Raw genomic sequence first — 25,182 nt, 5'->3', positions numbered from 1 at the left:
TAAATATGAAACATATTTAATGATGTTTGCTTCTCACCAGCTTACTGTAGTATCATTAAGTAATGATGTCACATAAAAGGCTAAGAAGTTGACTTTGCTGATGGAGGGTCATCTTACAGTACACAGCTGGAGTTTCATAGCAGTTTGGTTTTATTTAGGAGTTTGGATACCTTCCCTGCACTCATGCACAACTAGCATTTTTCCATATTACACAGCACATGTTTTACATTAATACAATAATAATTCAAAAGTGGTTCAAAATTTAGAAAGATACACAGAGTTTATTACTTATCATGAGTCATGCACAGCTTCTGTTTTGGGCCATGCTCCAAAGTCTTATATATGGCTCCACTTGTCAATTTGCATCAGCTAATAGGTTACCTATAAACTAGCTGATCTAAGACAATTCTTCCTTGCACATAAACACACACACACACACACACACACACACACACACACATCACATCACATCACATCAGGAGACAACCTTCAGTTTCTGAACCTCTTTCTCTACCTCCAGAATGCCAAGATAAAAACATTCACCACCACACTCTTCTTTATCAGTGCTAGAAATAGGACCTAGGCTCTCTGTGTGGTAGACAGACATTGTATCTACATTTCTGTACTACACTAGCACTCTTTCAGTCCTCCCTCTGTGTCAAGCTTGTTACCAAGGCATTGGCTAAAAGTAGGGAAGTGGATATTGTCATTGTTCAAAGATACAAAAAATAAAACAAGGTTATGATGGTACTTTTAATCAGAGTTATTAACTCATCCAATCCACTGTGATTATTTAAAATACCATTTTCAAATGGAACATAGAGAGCTACATATCCAAATATACTTATATTAAAAATGTTGCACATTTTCTAATAAAAGATCTATGTTGTTCTAAATTTAATTACTAAGGCTAATGTGTGATATCTGGACTAATCGTGATCCCATAATTAATTATAATGCTTTAAAAAGCTAAATATGGGGCTAGATAGATGGATAGACAGTTAAGAGAAGTTATTGCTGTTGCAGATAAGATTCAGACATAGTGGCTTGTTGCAGGTTATATGATCACACTGTGAATCTCTGAGACCGTGTTAAGAAAAAATAACCTTAGATTGATCAGGGGGCAGAGCCAGCTAAGAGTTGACAAGAATTAGCCATAGAAAGTACAGAGGACACAGCAATACAGATAGACACAAGAAGGAGTATGGAGGGACCTAGGGATTTTCAGTCTTTTGGTTTGGGACAGAGTTGAGAGGATCTCTCTCTTGCTGAGTTGCTTCTCAGCTTCTCTGATCAAGCAGGTTTTCACCACAACATCTAATTTCTGAGCCTTTATTGGTAAATAAAACTTAGACAAAAACAACATTTGGCAGCAGAGCAAGGACCAGCAGGACAGAAATCCCTTAGCCACTGTCTGGGCAGTGGGTTGCTGAGTGCAGGCCATGGGTCACAGACAATAGTTAAAATATCAGTAGCTTCAGGTGTGGTGGCTAAGCAGTCATTAAAAAAAAAAATTGGTGTCCCAGCCTCTCAGAATGCCTCTGCTGCAGATTCCTCAAAAATCTGCATCCAGGACCACTTCAAAGCAGCTAGCTGAGATGGTCCAATCTCACAGACTACTCCACCAGGACTTCAGATAAACCCTGCACTTTCCCATCACACAGAGAATGGACGACAAAGGATATAGCTAGCTCTCCCAGGACTTGGCCATTATCCCAATTTTCTCAGGATCTCCTAAAGATGCTGACGTCGCCCAGACAACAGGAAGTAATTTTAACAACATGACATCTACATTACCAAGAGATGCAGTGGATGGTTTTGGGGCATTTGGTGGGTTTTTGGATGTTTGTCATTGTTTAGGGTGGTGAGTTGCAAGTTGCTATTCATCATATTCAGGGAGGAAACCAAAAGGAGATTGGATTAAGGGATTTCTTTCTTTTTTTTCTTTCTTTCGTTCTTTTTCTTTCCTCTAGCCTTCTTTCTTTCTACCTACAGGAAAAAAGGTGGGGAGGAGTATAGGAGTGGTAAGATAAAAGGGCACATTATTGAATTTACTAAAAAGAAACTACTCATCTCAAATATTTTACATTGATATAGATTTTTGTATAATGATACAAATTTAAGATCATTTTGTTACAACCTACTGTATATATGTTTCTACTCTTGTTTGAGGTATTGTACCTATGAAACTCATTTAAAAATGTAAAGTTCTAATCCTTGAAAGCTATTATTACAAACTGTTTAAGATAATTAAGAAATGCAGGTTAGTAGTTAGTCATCTATAACAATCAAATTTGAAGTCATGTTAGACATGTTTTCAAGGTTAAACAAATATATTTTAGGTAGATAGGTAGTCTTCAAACACTTCAGAGATCTACAAAACATGGCCTTTAACATGTTTTAATGAGATAAGGCTTTTCATGACAGTAAGATACATCTGCTCCTGGAAGCACCAATCCACTTCAGAGAAGATGATGGACATCAAAGAACCTCCATATAAAATTTGCTTTCAATATGGCAAAGCTAGCCACTGGGCAAGAAACTATCCTTGCCTCTACCGCTGATAGTATGCTGTCCAAATTGGACAAGTAGGACACAAAAGAAGGAGATGGCCGAACTTTGCCAAAATGACAGGGGACAGTAACTCAAAAATCCTGCTTCACAGAAATGTCTGTCAGATATTCTAGGCCTGTAAGCCCAAAATGGATGCCCTAACATTGTAGAGGAATCTTGCTGGTAGAGGAATATATGACAATTGTCTTTGTCATATAGTTTTGGAAGTTGCTTGTTGTGCCCTTTGTGTTTACTCAGGTAATATTTTATACTCCTCAGGTCTCTGATAGGGTTGAAGACTAAATAGCTATAGTTTTACCATTTTCTTTTACCAAATTCAAAAACAAACAAACAAAAACTTCCAAAAGAAATGTAAAGAGAGACATAAAAGTATAAGTTGTTTATCGAAAAAAATGTTATAGGGTCTAAAATGGTATTTTTAGGTTTGTAATGCTAGTTAGGATAGAAAGTAGTTTAGGTATAAAATTTTGGACTTCCCAAGATAGTATAGATAAGAGAGTACTTTCTCCAAATTCGCCAAACACAAAGGGACCAGACGTTGTAAATGTAATTCTTACCTGATAATTGTTCTTATTGTATATAGTTTTTCTGTGTTAGAGTTAAAACATTTCCTTTTTATTTAGACAAATGGGGGTGGGAATGTTGTGGGATACTCTTTTAGTACACTGTGAAGATGTCTCTCTGCCAAGACACCTTCTGATTGGTTTAATAAAGGGCTGAAAAGCCAATTGTGGGGCAGTAGAGGTTAGGTGGGATTCCCAAGCAGAGATAGAAACTCTGGGAAGGAAAAAGAGGGGATTCACCAGTGCGGAGATATGGAAGTCCAACATATAGAATGGAAGAGAGGTAATGAATCATTTGGCAGAATGTAAAGTAATATGAATGGGTTAATTTAAGTTTTAACAGCTCAGTGGGAATAATCCTAAGCTAAGGCCAAGCTTCCATAACTAATCAAAAGTCTCCATATCATTATTCAGGAGTTGGTGGTCTACAGAGTCTGACTTCAATGGCTCACTGTAACCCCAGTTTCAGGAGATCAAAAGTCCCTTTCAGCCTCTGTGGTCACTTGGTGCACAGAAATGCATGAATTCAAACAACCATTTCTGCAAAATAAAATAAATCTTAAGAATAAATTCAGCAACCAGGTGGTGGTGGTGGTGGTGGTACATGCCTTTAATCCCAGCACTTAGGAGGCAGAGCCAGGTGGATCTCTGTGAGTTCCAGGCTAGCCTGGTCTATGGACTGATATCCAGAACAGGCACCAAAACTACACAGAGAAATCCTGTCTCAAAAAAACAAAATAGATAGGTAAACAAACAAACAAACAAACAAACAAATAAATAAATAAATAAATTCAGCTTCAGAAAGAAATTGTTAAAGTATATTTGTGTTTTGGGAAAAGGAAAAAAATTGTAAGTGAGGCATAACTACAGATGCCTCTAAAGCCATACTTGGGAGGATGAAAGAAGACCTCAGTCTGAACTACATAATAAAGCTCTGTCTCAAAATATAAGCAAGTGAATAATCTGAAGCATTACTATTGAAATGATTATATAATAAAATCATTTCCAGATTCTCAGAAGCTCATTTAATTTACTTAGAAACATGAAGCGTGATCCTAATTAGTCTTAACAATTAAAAACTCAGAGTCAGATATTAAGAGTGAAAGCTGAAACATCAGAGAAGAGCAGCCAGCAACTAGAGACTTTTTACCTCTATGAAATCTCAGACTGAATGAGGCATCCTGTCTCCACCCACTTTATATTCCTGTCTCCACCTACCTACTGCTGGGCTCAAAGGAATGAGATCCTAAGCTCTGGTTTCAGAGGTGTGAGCCACCACTGCCTGGCTCTATTTCTCTTTTACACTGGTTCAATCTCTGGTAGCCTAGGATGGCCTTGAACTCCTGATATTCTTGCTTCCTTCTTGAAAGTGCTGAGATTAAAGGTGTGTGCCACCACTGCCTGGCCTCAATGTTTAACTAGTAGCTAACTCCGCTCTCTGATCTCCAGGCAAGCTTTATTTGTCAGAACACAAACAAAATATCATACAACAGAAATAATACATGCAAAGGTAGCTCTCAAATTTCTCAAGTGTAGAAAACATAGTCAAACTCTTTAAAAGCACGTCACAACTAGCTAAACATTGGTTTTTGCTTGTTCATTTATTTTGCTTATTCTCCATATACTTGAATGATATTTACTATCTTTTCTCTTCATAGTGGTTGTCATTCAAGTATGTATTGTTGCCTATTAAGTAAATTGCACCCCAAGAGATCAACCATAGTGTAATTGCTTCAGTTGCAAACTGTCATTATATTTCTAGTTCTGGAATTATTTAAATGATGAAATTCAGAAAAAATATTCTAGAGGGATCAAGATATCATACAAAATATATTCAAATATGAAAGCAATGCTAAGTGGTGCTGGCTTCCACACAATTGCTTCAAGGTACAATAGACTTCTTTGGGCTTTCTGTGGATTATGCAAAAGCAATAATTGGTGGAGATGAAAAGCAAGTAATTGAAGTAGTAATGGAGTTTAGAGAAATGGAAACGTTGTAACTATTTTTTCAATAATGCTAAGACTATAGTTCATAACACTAACTATTAGGATTTGATAGGTATGTATTGAATTAGGCATATTGTAACTACTGTAATCAATAAAGAAAACATTATTAATAAAAATTTTAATAATGTTAGTAAATCTTAGTTTTAGTCTAAGCTAAGACTCACTTGTTAGAAACTACACTCAAAATACCACACCCACAGAAAGAGACAAACTGGAAGCCAATGTAGCAGTGATTACTCTAGACTGTTATAAAATGTGGTGGATGTTAGAAAAAGATATGTTTCTTGGTGGAATTTAGGTGATTATGTGAAATACATCAATCACTTTGCCATAAGGAAGTACATGGATGGTGGCATCATTCACTGAATTAGTATAGAAATATTCCAAAATTAGTGAATAACAAGAAGGGCAGTTTTAATTGATGAACCCTCTTTGACTATGTAACATTTACTCACTTATAAAATATCTGATTGAAGTGGTATGAGAGACCATTAGATATGAGTGTCCAGAATTCAGAGAAGAAATTTGCTTAACTTGGTTGAAAACAGCCAATAATGTGCTTGAGTCAGGTGAGTTCATTAACGTAACATAAGGGGACTGATTTGAATATTGGCAAAGGAAGAACTATCACAGAAAGTAAAAGTGAGAAGAAACATAGGAAAATCCATAGGTTCTTGTGACTTGCAAACAAAAATATGATGGCTTCCCTCATGAAATGTGATGGCAATTGTCTCATGCTTCATAGGAGTCAAATTAGAAAATATCACCAGATCTGAGAGAAAGGAGAGTGATTGTGAACATAGAATAAATATATTGCAAGAGAGATAAAGATTACATCTTCGTAGGCTGGCAAACGAAGATGAAAGGTAAACTGAGCTCCAGAATATTTGTCAGAATGTCTGTTACTCAAGAAACACAGAGACAAGCAGGTGTAGTGGGCAAAGAATGTAATAGAGGCCAGAGATCATGTGAGGGCTTTTTTACGAAACACAGAGACAAGCAGGTGTAGTGGGCAAAGAATGTAATAGAGGCCAGAGATCATGTGAGGGCTTTTTTACGTATCTTGTTCTAAGATGATGAGGATTGAAAAATTCAGGAAAGGAAGAGAATATAAGACATAAAAGAATGCAGAAACAAAATATAAATTTAAGTATTCAGAGTCGAACACTACACAGGTCCCCCACATTGTCCATGGGGAATTAAAATAAAAGGAAAGAACTGAAGTGAATGTAGGTGGTTTTACAGAACTCACGGCTGGGAGTAAAATCTGTATTAGGAGCAAAATCTCATGACTACCTGTAAAATCTGTCTCCATCTAATGTCAAAAATGTTAACTTCTTACATGATTTTTAGCTTTAAACTATTGATTTCTTTTAAGCAAAGCAATGTATTTTATGAGTTACTTTTTATATTTTATTACAAATATCACACTTAAACGGAAAGAAGACAGTGGTCATGAGGTAATAAAAGAACAAGTTGAAAAATCAAAACCAACTGACAGTTTGTATAGAGATAATATAGATCCAAAATTTTGCTAATGATCTTGCATACATTTTCTTCCTGAAGTCAACTTTAATATTCATTAGACCAGATGATTAAAAATTTTATATTACAATAATTTTCTATAAGTCTTTCCAGTAATTACAAAATCAATTTGTCGTCCTTTCGTCCTTTCAAATAACTCTTAGGATTTTATTCTCTCTCTCTCCCTCTCTCTCTCTCTCTTCCAACTCCCTCTCCCCCTCCTTCCCTCCCTCTCCCCCTCTCTCTTCATTAGACTATGTACATGCTTGATTATTCAATTGGGTAAAATTCTGAAAACAATATCTCTATTTTGACAAATCCCTGCAGAGTCCCACATTTTGATAAATCTACTTGTGACATGTGCCATTCTGAAAACTGAAGCCTTGTCTGAAGCCAAATGAAGGTCTTCTTATGACTGTCCAATGCAAACTCAGGCAGAATCAGCTTCTGACTTAAGCTCGACAGAGGACTTTTAGTACAGGGAACATCTGTCTGCAATGGTTCACAGCAATCACTCCGAAGTGTCTAATTTCATCCTTGTGGGGCTGACAGATGACCCAGAGCTTCGGGTCAGCCTCTTTGCTGTGTTTCTAGTCATCTACTTAACTAGTGTTGTGGGTAATATTGGATTGATTGTATTAATTCAAGTGAGTCCTCAGCTACATACGCCCATGTATTTTTTCCTTACTCATCTGGCTTTCATTGACTTTTGTTTTACCTCCTCTGTCACCCCAAACACTCTGCTAAATTTCCTACGTGAAGTTAAAAGCATAACCTTCTATGCATGTGCTACTCAACTGTGCTGTTTTGTCACATTTGTAGTCTGTGAACTGTACTTGCTGTCAATCATGGCCTATGATCGCTATGTGGCCATCTGGAACCCTCTCCTCTATGCAGTCCTCATGCCTAGGAAGCTCTGTCTTCAGATGATCGCCAGCACATACGTTTATGGATTCTCTGTGGGGCTTGCACAGGCAGTGGCAACCTTCCGCTTGTCTTTCTGTGGCTCCAATGTGGTCAACCACTTCTACTGTGATGATGTTCCCTTAGTGGCTCTGGCCTGTTCTGACACACATGTCAAGGAGCTGATGTTGCTAATCATTGCTGGCTTCAACACCCTTTGCTCTCTGGTGATTGTGGTCATTTCTTACATCTTCATAGTCTTTGCCATCCTGAGGATTCACTCTGGTGATGGAAGAAGGAAAGCCTTTTCTACCTGCGCATCCCACCTGACCTCAATCACCATATTTTATGGGACAGTTAGTTTTATGTACCTGCAGCCCAAGTCAAGCCATTCTCTGAACACAGATAAATTTGCTTCTGTGTTTTATGTGGTAGTGATTCCCATGTTAAATCCACTGATCTACAGCTTGAGAAATAAGGAGGTAAAAAGTGCCATGAAGAGAATTATAGAAAAGTTACCTTTGGCCATCAAATAATTTAAGAAACACTAGATGAAAAGGTCAGGTGTCTTTCAATTGTATGTCCTCTATAGTCACAGTGCTGGAAAGAGACAGAGGCCCCATGTAGATGATGAGTTCTCTGATGCACATATCACATGTATCTTCTTTGCTCTGTCATTCTCAGTAAGTGACATATGAAAGTGATTTTGTGAATTTTGTAGCATTCAATTTTGTGTTTAAGAAGGAGTGTAAAGAGAGAGCATTTAGCATAAAGTCTTCAATATTATAAGAAACTGTTAGAAAGTTGAAGTAGTATTGAGGCTCTGGGATAATGAGTAATTTCATTTTTTTATATAAAATAAATATTTGTTTTCTTATATTTCAAATTTGCTCCATAACAGTATAGAAATAACTTTAAAGTTTAATGATGAGAATTATATTCATTCATTTTATGATAGTATTCCACAACCTCTCCATTTCATCCTTACTCTTCTGAGAAAAACTGAACTACCAGAGTACTCTTAACTTGGAATATTTGATGGCCAACATTGTACCAGACTGGACCACTGGAGTGTTTCCGTCCTTTGAAATTCACTGCCTGCCTATATCAGTGTACTGTTACGAGCTAGACTCTGAACAATTTACCGAACAATTTTGCCATGAGTAGCAATTGTTACGTTATATACGTGATTTCGCATTTCTATACCCTGTTTTCTCATCTGAAAAAGCAGTAATACCTGTTGGCCTGATTCAATGATTATGAATGACAAAATCTTTCTTTTTGTAGTACTGGTATTTGAACCCAGGACCTCACGAAATCATTCCAGTAATGAGCTGCACCTCCAGTCAGTGAGTGTTAAGGAAGATGGTAAATTTGAAAGAACTGACTGTCTCCAGCCCATAGACCTATCATACATGGTATATAGTTTCCTTATTTAGCATATACCTATAGCAAGGATTCTTTTACTTGAGGTCATTGTGCTGGAACAGCTTAAGAAATATCAGGTTGTCCTAATCTTCTAACTTCTCCTCTTGGAAGCCACATTTGAGATTAAACAAATGGCTTCTCCTCTTGAAAAGGTGCTGTTCTCCAAAGAAACACCCTTTCCTGTTGAGAAAGGATCTTGATATGTAAAAACAGTTTGGTTCCTCTGGAGGAATGGGCTTATGTGACTTTTTGCAAGATCAAAGTTTATATTATAAAACCCCCTTGGTTGGCACCAGGTTTGATGTGAAACCATCTTTTTTGACTTTAAAAATCCTACTCTGCTTTCTCTTGCCACCAAGAACCTTCCCCAGGCTCGAGTACTCAATCTACTCTTAATTGACTTAATAAAGTGTGGTGATCTGTAACTTTCTCCTGTGGATTATTTTGGTTTAGCAGTAGCCTTTAGGAAATCCTTGGTAATATGATATTCTTAATGTTAAAAATGCACAAAATGAAAGTACAAAGGTCCATGAATTAGTTCATTCTTATCTCATGAGCAATTTATTCATTTGTGTGTGTTTTATGAAAATAATTTTAGGTCCAACCATCACAGCCACTTAAAATCTATATAGAGTTATTGAAAGAAGAAAAGAAAAACAAGAAGGAGGAGGAGGAAAGGAAGAGGAGAAGGAAATGAGAAGGAGGAAGAGGAGGAAGAGAAGAAGGAAAGGAGGAGGAGTGGGAGGAGGACTTGAAGTTGGGAGGGTAGGGAGATGACAGTGACTGTAGAAGGAGTTGATAGAGAAGGATTGTAAATAGGACCACAAGATGTATCAATTTCTCAAAGTATTACCTTTAAAAAAAAGACCATGATAAATGAAGACCACATGAGAATAGGAAGAAGCAATGTGCTAGAGAGGCCCACAGAAATCCACAAAGATACCCCCACAATAGACTACTGGCAATGGTTGAGAGACAGCCCGAACTGACCTACTCTGGTGATAGAATGGCCAAACACCCTAATTGTCGTGCTAGAAACCCCATTCAATGACTGAGGGAACCGGATGCAGAGATCCATGGCCAGGCCCCAGGTGGAGCTCCAGGAGTCCAAATGGTGAGAAAGAGGAGGGTTTGTATGAGCGAGAATTGTTGAGACCAAGGTTCGATAAAGCACAGGGACAAATAGCTAAACGAAAGGAAACACATGAACTATGAACCAATAGCTGAGGAGCCCCCAGCTAGATCAGGGCCTCTGGATAAGTGAGACAGTTGATTAGCTTGATCTGTTTGGGAGGCATCCAGGCAGTGGGACCAGGTCCTGTCCTCATTGCATGAGTTGGCTGTTTGAAACCTGGGGCTTATACAGGAACACTTGGCTCGGCCTGGGAGGAGGGGACTGGACCTGCCTGGACTGAATCTACCAGGTTGAACTCAATCCTCAGGGGAGTCTTTGCCCTGGAGGAGATGGGAATAGGGGATGGGCTGGGGGGAAGGTGGAGGAGCGGGGGCAGAAGGGGGGAGAACAAGGGAATCCGTGGCTGATATGTAAAATTAAATTAAATTATAAAATAAAAAATTTAGAAAAAGGCCAAGTTAACCTCATTCTGACACAAATAATTCACCTCCTTGTACTGAAAAATCTTTGCTCTGTAGAAAGAATACAAAGAAAAATCACCATGTAAAAGTCAGAGGATTTTTTTCTATTTGCTATTAATTATATTAAAGTCAAATGTTTATGAGACTAGTTCATATGTCCACAAGTCAGACTCATATCTGATCCTACAATGTCTAATCATATTTCATTTCCACCTTTGACAGTACTGAACATTCATTGCTGTTATGTTCCTGCCTTAGTTTAAAGTATTGGAAATGGTCCCTTACCCACTCTTAGAAATAATCTCCTCAATAACAATTACAAATTAGGAAAAAGTACCTTTAGTGGTCCTCAACTTATGTAATTATTTATATCATAAAATACTAATCTTCTATTCTTATCTAACACACTTGCAAATCAAAGTATTTTCCAAAAAGAAGGCTTGGGAAAAAATCTATGTAGACTATAATTGTATAAATACTAATTGTTCTACATTATAAGATATGTAATTTAAAGTCAACACAATTATTAAATAAAATATATGGGATGATCTGAATTAATATATAACAAACTTAAGGATACATGAGAGAATTATAAAAATCATACAAGGTTATACATTAACATAATGAAAATACATTATGCATGAAATCTAAAATATTTATGCTCTAAAGCAAATGATTTTTGCACTTAATTTATTTGACAGATGAAAACTAATTTTTTAATATTTCTAAAATAAATGCTTAAGTTTTCAGAATCTCACAATTACCATATTTATACAGATATCTTTCCGACTGGACTGAATTTATTTCAATTATCCTGGAAAATGTATCATTATGGCAGGTACATATTAATTAGGAATAAAGAGGTAAAATACAAGGAGTTGTAGATGTATTTTTCTTTGGGCCTCAGCTCATAAACAATGACAGGGAGACATATTAATTACGAAACTAGGCCTTAGCTTAGGTTTGTTTCTAATTAACTCTTATAACTTAAATTAACCCATTTCTATTAATTTACTCTCTGCCTTGTGTGGTGATGTTTTATTTGTGCTGAAATGTGGTGACAATTTGTTTGTGCTTTGATAAATAAAGCTTGCCTGGAGATGGGGGGGGGGGAGGCCAGCCATTTTAAGTAAACAATGTCAGGCGACACATGCCCTTAATCTGATCACTTATCAGACAGGTTCTCTGTGTGTCAAAGCCATACTAGGGAACAAAGCCAAGCATGGTGACAGATGCCTTTAATACCAGTACCTACCATAGAGACCTGGAGGTCTATACAGACAGTGACAAGGAAGTGAGGGCCAGTGAGAGGCCTCACATTTAAATGTGTGGGTAGACAAGAATTAGGTCACATTTGGAAGCTGCAGTTGGTGAGGTAAGGTTGGCTGGTGGCTTTTCCTATTTCCTTCATCTCTAAGGCTTTCACCCTTATATCTGGCTTAATGGGAAATATCTTTACAATGGAAGGTAATTGTTTGATAACACATTAGGCAGTCTGAAAATGGAACAATTAAATGAGAGTATATTGATGTTGATGGGATGTATGTAACATCAATTATGCATATTATTTGTTTAATTATCCTTATTTTAGTATTAAAAAAGTTGGTCAATTTAAGTGCCAAGATAAAAGCTTTAGAAAAACCTGTCAAAATTAATTATAGAGAAATTCAGACCCAGACAGAAGAATTTAAAGGTGAAATTATTTCAGGATTGAATTATAAGGTTACAGAGAGACAGCCTGTTTTCAAACAATCAAACTTATACAGGAACTACTTGCTCAAGGCGATGTACAAGCTAATTGGACTCCAGTTGAATTGTTAGATTTGAGGAGATTTAAGGAAGCTATAGTATCATACAGCATGCATTCTCCATTTGTAAAGCAAATGTTAAACTTGTGGCCAACTTGTAATAGGATTATTCCTCAGGACTGGAAAGAATTAATAACAGCTGTCCTGGAACCCAGAGCACAATTGCAATGGTGCTCTTGGTTTAGAGATGAGAGGAAGACAATAGAAAATCAATGTAGAGCTAGAGGTGTGGAAATTTCCCAGGATCAGCTTCTTGGAGAAGGCCAATACGCTGAAATACAAAGACAATGTTTATATGATAACCAAGCGGAGAAGAATGGGATGTGAAGAAGAATGGGATGCTGAGATAAAGCCACCCACAAGCCAAGAAGAATGGACAGCTGAATTCCAAAAACACCAACAATTTCCAGAATTTAAAATCCTGAATCATGACAGGACATTGGTGGAATTCAGGTTTATCTGGTACATGGAATATAGGCACCAAATGTGAGGTCGAGTTGTAGGCCTTGTGTACATCCTACTTCACAAAAGAATCTGTCAGATACGCTAAGTCTGTAGGCTGAAGATGATGCCCCAACATTGCGGAGAAACCTTGGGTGACTGTCCAGGCAGCTGGCTGTTTCTGTCAATTCATTTTTTTGGAAGCAGCTTGCTTGCACTTCCTGTTTTATTAGGTAATATTATTTCCTTCTTGGGTCTCTGAAGGAGTTGAAGATTAGATAGTTATAGTTAGTTGAAGATTAGATAGTTATAGTTTTTCTTGTTAAGAATTTCAGAAAAGTAACTCACTGAAGAGATGTAAAGTGTATAAATTTGAGAGACATTATGGGATGGTTCTCTGTTAGTAATATAAGTTAGGATAGAAAGTGATTCAGGTACTTTTTTGACTTACCAAAATAGGATAGCTGATGGAATATTTTCTCTGAGTTTGTCAAATGAAAATGGACTAGACATTGTTGAGGTATTTATTGTTTGTATATATTGTATATAGTTGTACTTATTGTATATAGTTTTTCTTATATTAGTTATAACTTCTTTTATCTTTTTTATTTTTATTAGAAATATAGGGGAAATGTGGTGATATTTTATTTGTGCTTAAATGTGATGTTTTATTTGTATGTTAATAAATAAAGTTTGTCTGGAGATCAGAGATCATAGTCAGCCAAAAAAAAAAAAAAAAAGAAGAAGTCAGGCAGTGGTAGCACACACCCTTAATCCAATCACATGGCAGGCAGAGTCTCTGTGTGTTCAAGGACACAGCCAAGCATGGCGACACACACCTTTAATTCCAATACCAACCATAGAGACATGGAGGTCTGTATAGAAAGGCAGTGATGTGGCTGGGCTTAGAGTCAATGAGAAGGCAGAATAGGAAAGCAATAAAGGCACAGGTTAGACAGGTAGAGGCTCTCTTGGGAAGCTATAGCGAGGTGGTGAGCTAAGGTTAGTTGGCGGCTATTGCTCCAATCTCTATGGCTTGCACCTATGTATTTGGCTCTGAGTTTCTAATTTTTTAAGACTGTTTAGAAATTCATCTACAGCCTTATGGCTTTATTATCTCATCTTAGTAATTCATATCCTGTTTCCTCTGCATCTTCTGTCATCTCCTCTTCTTCTTACCAGCGTCTTCTTTGCCTGGAAATCCTGCCTAGATATTGGCAGTTCAGCTTTTTATTAAACCAAACACAGTGACAGCTCTTCACAGTGTACAAAAAAATTATTCCACAACAAGGAGTTTTCATAATAAATAATTGAGGACATTTAAGGGTTATTCTCTGCTCTGAGAAGCACAATAATGTGATGAAGAATTAGGATGGTCATTCAAGGTTGAAATATTCACATTTAGTAACATTAAATTTCCTGCCTTTTAGGTAACAGTAGTAAGTTGCCAGTTGCTTTTTTACACACACACACACACACACACACACACACACACACACATATATATATATTTTACTCCATACCTAGTTAGAAGGCTTAAAGATACAGATAGTCAAATTTTACCCAGTTTTCATACATTTACTTTTCAGTATACTTAAATGTAGAAAAATGTCAATTTAAAATGATTTTTTTCTCTTTGAACAAAATTTAAGGAAACTGTTTCCTGATAATGAATTGCATGGGCCTCCAGGGCAGTCAAGAACTTATGGCAAAATGATAAATTGTTTCTTTGTCAGCAGACTTTCAAGTACAGACTTTTAGCATTAATAAAATGGACCGCCATTTTTGATAGCCTTGGAAAATATATAATGACTAAATTTACTTAACTTTTCTGTGTACCAAGACATATTGCTAAGGGTCATAGCTTTTTAAAAAATATATTTTTTTTTGATTTCACATACAATTACTATGTTGTCATTATTTCCTGCCTTTCACTCTCCATTCTCCAACTACTCCCATTCCTTTCAAATCAGTGGCCTCTTCTTTTATTATTATTGTTCCATCTGTATTGCATTACTGAGCCCATCCATGTGGTGTTGTAAATGTGTTTAGGACTTACTACTTAGGGCTGAATACTAGGTGATCAGATTGGTGAATGCCCTGTTATCCATCAGTTACTGTTATCACCAGTAACTGATGGAATCAACTGCAGAGAGCCATGGCCAAGCACCAGGCAAAAAGCTTCAGAAGTCCAGTGGAAGAGAGGGAAGAAGGATTCTATGAGCAAGGGACATCAAGATGAGAAAACTTACAGATACAACCACTCCAAGCTAATGGGAACTCATGAACTTTGAACCGACAGCTGTGGAGTCTGCATGGGATAGGCTGGTCCCTCTGTGTAAGTGTGACAGTTGTGTAGCTTGGTCTGTTTAAGGGTCCCTGACAGTGAGAATAGGATCTATCCCTGGTGCATGAACTGGCTTTTTGGAGCCCATTGCCTATGGTGGGACACCTTGCACAGCCTTGATGCAGAGGGAGGGGCTTGGATCTGCCTCAACTGAATGTACCAGACTCTGCTGACTCCCCATGGGAGGCCACACCTTTTTGGAGGGGATTGAGGGTAGGCTGGGGTGGGGAGAGGCTGGGGAGAGCGGGAGGAGGGATGGGGGGGACCTGTGGTTGGTATGTGGAATGAATAAAAAATTTCTTAATAAAAACAAACAAAAACAAAAGTAAAACCTGTAAAAACTAAAATGTATAAGAAACTAATAAAAAATACCTTTTGTGTATTATTTCTCATATGTTAAATAAAATGGTGTTATTGCTTTCTAATATATTATTACACCTGGGATCAGTATACTGATCTGTCAAGTAATATGTTATTTTGCCTATTTTAAAAATTAGGTCCCAACAGATCAACCATAGCGTAATTACTCATGTTTGTGGAACAGCATTATATTTCTAGCTCAATTTATGTAGAATTATGTCATTCACGGAAAACACTAAATAGTGCCAAGACAACCATGAAATGCCCTCAAATATCCAGTAAAATTAGCAAGTGGTGGCATACACATAACTTGCCTAAAGGTACATCAGACTCACTTATTGGGGATTTTTTAAAAGTATTATTTATAAAGAAAACATTCAAAGATAGCTAAATAGGCAAAGGGAGTTTAGAGGAACAAACATTTTACTCGTTGGTTAAAGAAGACCAACAATTTATTTAGCATTTCTATTGATTGCTTGTTACATATTAAATAATGAGTCACATTCAGCTATTAAACTTTCTTGGTAGAAGTTACATATATTTTAGAGTTGCACATCAAGCTTAGCAGAATTATCTCTGTGTGTATTCCATTGTATATTATTGGGGCAGAGATATTTTTAATCAAGTGCTTGTCTTTGAATTTATATATGTTAAATTGAGGTGCCTGTGGAATATGAAATTTGAAAAGTATATGTAGCCAATTGGATATGTATGGCTGGAGTTGGAGCAGGCATTTAGTGTAGAAATCTATACTTTTGCTTCACCAAGAAAAAAGTAACAGCTGTCCCCTAGTGATAGATGACAATCTCTAAAAAGAATGTATTTGTATAATGTGAATTGGTATATGAAGGTAAGGGTGTTAATTTAAGCATAAATAAAGAAATCCATGCCACTAAATAAAGATGAAGAGAAAGAATTGAAAATTCAGGGACGTAGGTGAAGAATAGCCCATACAGTCATTGTTTTGCTGTGAGGTGATACCAATGGCCTACTGCCTCAGATAAGCTTTTAATAAGAAACCACATTACAGTTGGGAAGAAGGAAGATCTGGTGAACTTGAAGAGAACAACTACTTGAACTGCTGAGAGAAAATGTCAGACTACAATAACCATGGATATATGGTGAATTATTTCTGCTGTTGATTAGATTTGGGGCTGGTGATAAGAGTATTTTAAAAGAGTGTAAATGAGCCGGGCGGTGGTGGCGCACGCCTTTAATCCCAGCACTAGGTAGGCAGAGCCAGGCAGATCTATGTGAGTTTGAGGCCAGCCTGGGCTACCAAGTGAGTTCCAGGAAAAGGCGCAAAGCTACACAGAGAAACCCTGTCTCGAAAAACCAAAAAAAAAAAAAAAAAAAAAAAAAGAGTGTAAGTGAAAGAAGAAAGATCCATCGCTAATATAGTGACATCATTCCATAAACTGGGATGTCAGGCTGAGTAAAATGGAAAAAAATGTGAAAAATGTTGCCTTTTTATGTGATGCACAAGAAAAATAATGGATACAACATACACATGTATATGAGAGATATACATTTGAGCTATACTGGCTTTTCCTGGAAGACTAGGACTGGAAGAGTAAAGAGAAGAACATGGCTGGTGAGTGGAAAAGTAGAAGGACACATAGCAGGGAATGCTGGGGAAGCTTTGTGCATAGTTTAAGCTAATGCAAAAAACTGGAATAATTAAAATAGAAGGAAAATATTTATAGGGATAAATACAGGAACAAAGTGTAGGTGTGCAAAGTTTGTTTAAGTACACTCATCTTTCCCACAAATGAAACTGGAAATAATTCAGGGCAGGGGAGTGGATAGTTTGTGAAATGTCTGACAGTAAGATTAAAAGGTTGAAGTGTCTTTCCTCCTGTCAGAAATGATCCCATCTACTGGGAGAACAGAAGACAACAATGACTAATTTTGAAGGTAAAAATTAATATATTTGGGCGAATAGTAAATAGCATTTTTGCTAACTCAAATAAAATGTCAAAGCCATGAACAGTTCTGCCAAAGTCCACTTTCAGTGGAGTTCAAGTCCCAAAGTGGAGATGTGGCATCGAGGGGTAGGAGTGGGAGGAAGGGGACAAACGCACATCTGAGCGTTCAGCAGCTCTCTCAATCATAGAGAATCTTTATTTATGTAGCATATTGATTACATAAGTCACTTGGCAAGCATCAGAGCCCAGGATCTCCTTTTCACTCCTTCATTAAATATCTAGAGTGAAGAAGCAAAGTACAAAACAGAAAGACTTATCTGAAGCAACATTTCAGACAACATCTGTCAAATTAGAAAGGTACAAGTTTCTCAGGGTCTGCAAAGCATAGGACTTGCTATTTTACTGTATCAAAGGTGGCTACTCATGGGGTTATAATAATGTTAAACAGATTAAAATTATTTTTATCTTAACCAAGTTACGTGTAGAATCATTGACATTTTTTAAAAATGTAAGCTTTAAAGAATATCTCACAATAAGCATTTAACTGACTGATTATGACATGTTTCTGTTCCTCAGTTTTATGATGGGAGCCTGTTCTTTTCATATGCTCCCAGAAAGGAAGATTCTGGTATCTCATTCTTTTTCCATTCATTATTTCTATTCCCTCTCTATAGGCTACAGGATAGGCCAACGAATATACTTGTGACATCTTGTATATAGAACTAAGCAAGAAATTTCTCAGAATCTACACTATTGGTAGCATAATCCTTGGGGTGCAAGGAAGCCTCTTTCTACTGTGACTCTCCTTTCAGGCTGAGCCCCTGTCTTCAAAGATTTTTTTTGAGAGCATGAATACATTTCCCCAGAGGCTACATAGGCAGAGAACTCCTCATTATACAAACAACTTCTCCTAATAGTGAAAGCAAAAACAAACAAACAAACAAAAAACTACACCTGCAACTGAATCTCTCAGTAAAGTTCCTCTGGAACTTTGTCAAGCAGCACCCTCCACCTCAGGACTCAAACTGTCCCTTATGTCATGGTCAGCACCACAGTTCTAATATCTCACAAATATCTGAATTTGAAAACCCTGAATAAATGAAGACAGTTTTAGATATTGGAAAGGATACTTGCATAACTAATCATGTACCTATGTAGGGTAAACACTGAATAAAGGAGGCAACTAACTAGGTAAAAACTAATTAGTGGGGTTCAAAGTGTGAATATGAGCAGATAAACAAAAGTAAAAGGACAAAAGCCAACTATTGTGAACATAAACTAATATTTTAATTTTGAACACTTATCATTTGATTACTTTTCAGAGGACAAATTTTCAGACAGAGCCTGTGAAGATGGGAAGGTCAGATAGATAATGATGAGGTTGCTCAGATGAAGATGTTAAGAGCCTTGTTTTAAACAAGAGCTGTGTGTGGCTACAGATGAGAGACTCTGGAAGAATAACTGACCTAGAAAGAGGTAAGTGAAAAGACAAATAAGAATTAGGTATATCTATGCATTATAAAATAATAGGTGTGGCATAATGCTTCAGGTCTCAATACACATTAGTTTAACCTACTGCAAAATCCGATGTGTGTAGAGAGTTTGAAAATGAGCAAAGAACTAGTCTGAAAGGAAGCAATTTTAATGGAAAATCTAAACTTCAACGCTAGGATTAAAAATATAGAGGAGATGGTTAATATCACAGTCAAAGGTAGACAAGACTCACAGAATACCAGGGAAAATACTAAAAAATGAGAGAATTGGGAAAGATAATCATTAGAGTTCAGAAGTTAGCAGGGATATGATAGAATACTGTAAAAAAAAGTTTCAATTCCTATAGTTACAATTACAAGGAGACTATAGGACACTTCTTCAGATTGAGATTTAGCCTGACCATTTTGAATATGATAGAGAACTAAAATTGATTTATATGTCATGAACTATGAAGTATTCACTGTTCTTTGCACCCACCATGGATAAAGTCATAGATTGCCTTGCCAAAGCTGCCTGACCCTGGGGTGAGAGTGCAATTACAGCCTCTGTGAAGGAGAATCTTTCTCATCAACTTCAAGTTGAGATTACAGAACCCAGAAGTGATGATTCTTTCTTACAATAATCTAGTCAAGAAACTTGAAAACTCTCAGCCTTATATGTCATAGTGTGTGTGTGTGTGTGTGTGTGTGTGTGTGTGTGTGTGTGTGTGTGTGTGCATGTGTGTGTTGTGGTGTGTATGTGTGGGGGGGGGTGTGGGGTGTGTGTATGTGTGCACGTGCGTTGCATGCATATGAGGGTCATGAGGGTGATGGTACAATTCAGTGAACATGCACTCAGAAGCCAACCAGGATATCGTGTCTTTGTCTATCTCTCTCCCCCTATTACCTTGAGGTAAAGTCTCTCATGGAACCACAAGATCACCATTTTTTTTTCTACCTTAGCTAGGCAAAACCTCCTTGGATATTACTGCTTCTGCTTCTCAGTTCTGGAGTTACAGGAATGCACCACTATACCTGTTTTTTTGTTTTGCTTTGTTTTGTTTTTACATAGATTCTGTGATTTGAATTCACTGAGGGATTTACTTAGCCTTGCATCATTTTAAAGAGTCAGGAATGTGCTTCTACATTTAAAAGCTCATTAAAGCTGTTTCTAGTTGCTGCTTTCCATTCAGGCATATGGACCACATGATAAATATGATTTTTTTTCTGTTTGTCTTTCTAATAATCTTAAAAATGTTTTATAATAGCAATGACACATACACAGCATATAAATATATATATATATATATATGAATGCACACACACCTATATAGAATATACATACACCCATATACTTATGACATATGTACATATTCATATCCTTCATCTAATTTGCAAATTCTGCATAATAGCTAAGCTAAAGGAAATTTGAGAATATTATATGTAAAAATAATTTTTAAAATTAAAACTTGTCCAGGTTATATGGTACAGATATCATCAGTAACTCAAAATCTGTTGCTTTTTCGAGACAGGGTTTCTCTGTGTAGCTTTGTACCTTTCTTGGAACTCACTCTGTAGCCCAGGCTGGCCTCAAACTCAAGTAGATCCGCCTGGCTCTGCCTCCCAAGTGCTGGGATTAAAGGCGTGTGCCACCACCGCCCAGTCATATAAGTGTTTCTAAAGTCAGTATTTTAAATTTTGTATCTACAATTAAAATATTCCAGAGGAAGGGATAAGCATTTCTAAAAAGTATTCAGATGATTACACTATATTCAAATAATACACTAATATAGGTAATACACTATATTCAAATAACTGTCAGTTTTCTCTTACTATGAAATTTATATATAGATAGCATATTTATACAAAAGTATAAAAGACCATCTTTCTACCCGGGCGGTGGTGGCACACGCCTTTAATCCCAGCACTCGGGAGGCAGAGCCAGGCGGATCTCTGTGAGTTCAAGGCCAGCCTGGGCTACCAAGTGAGTTCCAGGAGAGGCACAAAGCTACACAGAGAAACTCTGTCTCGAAAAAACAAAAAAAAACAAAAAACAAAAAAAAACAAAAACAAAATTCCCTATAGATTCACACTTGGATTTCTAAACTGGAAAAATGATTTTCAGTAAAATCTGACTCAATGTGAAGATATTTTTCAGAATATGTTCAACATAAGATCAGTGAATCAGAATTAACTCTTGGCTTCTACATGATTATAGTCGAAGGAAGACAGTCTGGAAGGTGTGCTGTGCGGGCTCTTTAGCATGAATATTTGTACAGTCTATGGCTGGAGACAACAGTTCAGCAGTGTCTGAGTTCATCCTCTTGGGGCTGACAGATGACCCAGAGCTTCAGGTCATCCTCTTTGCTGTGTTTCTAGTCATCTACTTAACTACTGTCATCGGAAATCTAGGACTGATTGTGTTAATCCAAATCAGTCCTCAGCTTCACACCCCCATGTACTTTTTTCTCAGCCACTTGGCTTTTGTTGATTTCTGTTATACATCCTCAGTGACCCCAAACACAGTTATAAATTTTCTTCGAGAAGTCGGAAGTATAACCTTTTATGCATGTGCCACTCAGGTGTGCTGTTTCATCACATTTGTAGTCTGTGAAATGTACTTGCTGTCAATCATGGCCTATGATCGCTACATGGCCATCTGGAACCCTCTCCTCTACACAGTCCTCATGCCTAGGAAGCTCTGTCTTCAGATGATCGCCAGTACATACATTTACGGATTCTCTGTGGGGCTTGCACAGGCAGTGGCAACCTTCCGCTTGTCTTTCTGTGGCTCCAATGTAGTCAACCACTTCTACTGTGATGACGTTCCCTTAGTGGCTCTGGCCTGTTCTGACACACATGTCAAGGAGCTGATGTTGCTAATCATTGCTGGCTTCAACACCCTTTGCTCTCTGGTGATTGTGGTCATTTCTTACATCTTCATAGTCTTTGCCATCCTGAGGATTCACTCTGGTGATGGAAGAAGGAAAGCCTTTTCTACTTGTGCATCCCACCTGACCTCAATCACCATATTTTATGGGACAATCATTTTTATGTACCTGCAGCCCAAGTCAAGCCATTCTCTGAACACAGATAAATTTGCTTCTGTGTTTTATGTGGTAGTGATTCCCATGTTAAATCCACTGATCTATAGCTTGAGAAATCAGGAGGTAAAAAGTGCCCTGAAGAGAATTACTGATAAATTGTCTTTGCCCACTCGTTAATCCAAGAAACACTGGGAAGTAGTCAGAAGACATTTAATTTTGTCTTACTTGAAATGACAATGCTAGGTGACAGAGGTCCTCCATTCTTGCTGAGCTCTACGGCTCATTGGAATGGCACAGGTACATGTGTATGTATGCATGTGTGTATGTGTGCTATATGTGCATGTGTGTGTATGCATGTATATGTTTGTATGTGTGTATGCATATGTGCATGTGTGTATATATGTGTATGTTTGTGTGTGTGCTTGAGGGTTTTATAAGTATATAGATGTGTATGTTTGTATCTGCATATACATATGTGTGCATGTATGTCTATATGTGTGTGTATAGCCTATGGTGAAACTCAGAGCCTTGCATATGATGTAGTAGAGATTTATTAGTGATATACACATATCTCTGTCAAAATTTATCTTAATCTCAATTGATTGTAAGTATATATTATATATACACATGTATACACATATATGCATATATTTTCCGCCCATGAATATAGTATATGGAAATAGAGTCTTTTTTGATGAATGTACCATGTTAAACATCTCAGCTTGCATTGTAACAAGTCAATATCTTTCATCTTCTATTTCAAATTAATATGTAGACAATCTGGAAGTAGTAAAAGTTTTCAAAATATTTCTGGCTCTTTTGTTTGATTACCATGTAACCATATCAAGGATTTATTTTTCCTAGCTTCAGGTAGTTGTGTAATAACTAGTTGAGAAGTAGATGGAAACAGTATTCTTCCCTTTAAAGTAAACAAAATGAACACATTGAAATGTAGGCTAGGTTTTAAATGATAAGGGAATGGAGAGACAGATGCACTTGCTGCCCAAGAGTAAGGACCTTAGTTCAGATCCTCAGCATTCACATTAAAAAACAAAATCAGCATGCCATTGCACCCCTTTAACTCCAGCACCTAGAAAGCAGAGACAGGAAGAAACCTATCCAGCCCGATTAGTCTGTTAGTGCACTCTGGATTCAGTGAGAGAAACAATTTCAATATATGACATGAAGAGAGATAGAGAATAATACCCATTGTTTACCTCTACTTCCACAAATACACGTACATTCACATACATTGCACCCAACTATGTACAATGCACGCGCGCGCACACACACACACACACACACACCTGCACACAGAGTTTTTATATGAAATCAAATAAAGATTGTAGAGTTATTTCACTGTAATACTTTTAAATATTTAATGAATTTGAAATTTCTTTGCATGAACATATTTTCAAATAGTGTTTTAAGTTCTCTTAAATAAACTACATAAAATATTTATCACCAAGAACAAAAAGAAGTCAATGTTGTTATGTTTAGCAAGGATTACATTAATAAAAATGGTATTTTTTTAGTTTCCAGCTTTTCATTGTAAAATACCTTACCACATTTACTGAATTCTTTTCCTGTATCACCCTGGATGAATCATTTTAAAAGAAGTGCTTCAGTTAATTTTTTTCAAATGCCAATTGAGGCAGTATTTAAAGTATATATACATGCAAGGTAGTTTGTATAATTCACTAACACATATATTTAGCAACTGGAAGAACCTAGGATTGGATCTAATTTCGAAAAACTGTAAAGATTAATTTTTAAGTGGCTATAATGTATTTCCCACTAGTTCTATATCGATGTTTCCAGATCATCTGGAAGGCCAGGGGGTGGGAGGGGTTTCCAACAGACAGGGACTAACCAGAGACAAGTGTTAGGAAGCTGAAATAAAATTTATATTCAGTGTAACCTCACAGAGAAGAGAGTTCTGTCTAGAGACCTCCTGCGTAAACACTCTAGAAGATATTGACAATAGCACAGGTAGTAGGAGCAGGAGAGGAGCGTATTTGATTAATTTGGTCAAAGTGAGAATGTTGGATCATTGCCTCTGGTCCAGATACCCAAGGAAGATGGTTGCATGCAAGGCAGCTGTTTTCTAGAACTAAAGAAGCTGGAAACGATAAAATGACAAATGAAGAACAAAATGGGGTATAGTTGGTAATCTTGGCTGGGCTTTGACACTCTTCCTGTGGTCTGGAGCAGGACATTGACAGCAGTAGTGGTTGATAAGTTAGTGATTATGATGTTCCTCCACATTTTGAAAATGTCTTAGTTATCCTTGTTTTGGTGGTAGGAGAAAGACAAGGTAAATTTAGTTTAAATTAGCATTTTTCTTCCTGTTTTAAACAGTCATTAAATGATTAATGTTTGTGAAGAATTGAGCAGAAATCCAATTAAAAGCTTAGGGGAAAAAGGACACAGATGCAATATGAAGCAGTGATGCCTAGCTTTGATTCTATTTTTGTTTCTTCATCAGACCTGTAGGCACAACTGACGATGAAGAGCAGGCTAACTTCAGTCATCTAAGAAGTTTCCATCGGTGTATTGTGCTCTATGACCCCCTCTACAAGCTAGACTTAAATTAAATTTCTTCAGAAGTAAATGTGAGAGCCTGATTCTGAAAGAGCAATCATGAACCATTCAATGCTGATCCTTTCCTATTGGAAAAAATAAATAAAGGGAAAAGTCACCACACAGAAGGCAGACCATTGTCTGCTTTTAGCTGTCATTTGCTATCACTGTGACTCTTTCAGACACAAAAGACAGGTTCTTAGCTGTTACTTCAAAGTCTCACAATGTGGTGTAGGGAGGAGAGGAATCTTTGAGTGACTATGTAAGGAGTAGATGAAGCCCTGAGTGAATGGGTATTACTAACAAGCACCAAAGCCTCAGACCCATAGGAAATTGGCAATGCCTTCCTCTGGTTTGTATGCAGATGTTGCCAGAGTTTGCAGAAATTAACCGCAGCAGCTTCCTCCTCCCAAATGACTGCCATCTGAGACTGCTCCAGTGCAGAGACCTCTTATTAAGACTAGCTAACACCTCCTTTGGATTGCACATATGTGCTGAGGTTTCTGGTCACCACATGTTTGTTACCATTCCAACAGATTGGGCACAGCCAACACAACCTCAGCTTTTCTGCATGTGTGCATGTCTGTCTATTCTTTTTCAT

General features: G+C 37.1%; 2 protein-coding genes and 1 long non-coding RNA gene across 3 annotated transcripts; all 3 read left to right on the top strand.

The window, feature by feature from the left end:
* The first annotated feature begins 7,165 nt into the window (after positions 1-7,165).
* LOC131908217 (olfactory receptor 5AL1-like) lies at positions 7,166-8,107 on the top strand. Its single transcript, XM_059259266.1, has one exon. It carries the CDS (start codon positions 7,166-7,168, stop codon positions 8,105-8,107), a length of 942 nt encoding a protein of 313 aa, XP_059115249.1.
* Positions 8,108-18,537: 10,430 nt separating this feature from the next.
* Positions 18,538-24,612, top strand: LOC131909318 (uncharacterized). Its single transcript, XR_009378823.1, has 2 exons — positions 18,538-18,955; positions 24,487-24,612. It is a non-coding gene; the product is annotated as an uncharacterized LOC131909318 (long non-coding RNA).
* LOC131909317 (olfactory receptor 5AL1-like) lies at positions 21,234-22,192 on the top strand. Its single transcript, XM_059260835.1, has one exon. The coding sequence runs from the start codon at positions 21,234-21,236 to the stop codon at positions 22,173-22,175; it is 942 nt and encodes a 313-aa protein (XP_059116818.1). The 3' UTR covers positions 22,176-22,192.
* Positions 24,613-25,182: the final 570 nt, after the last annotated feature.

Source organism: Peromyscus eremicus, chromosome 4 (assembly GCF_949786415.1).
Source record: "Peromyscus eremicus chromosome 4, PerEre_H2_v1, whole genome shotgun sequence".
Taxonomy (NCBI): domain Eukaryota; kingdom Metazoa; phylum Chordata; class Mammalia; order Rodentia; family Cricetidae; genus Peromyscus; species Peromyscus eremicus.
Note: the sequence above shows the minus strand (reverse complement) of the source record. Positions and strands in the feature narration are given on the sequence as shown.

Coding starts and splice junctions, on each gene's coding strand:
- LOC131908217 (XM_059259266.1), top strand. CDS start 7,166: ATGGTTCACAGCAATCACTCCGAAGTGTCTAATTTCATCCTTGTGGGG.
- LOC131909317 (XM_059260835.1), top strand. CDS start 21,234: ATGGCTGGAGACAACAGTTCAGCAGTGTCTGAGTTCATCCTCTTGGGG.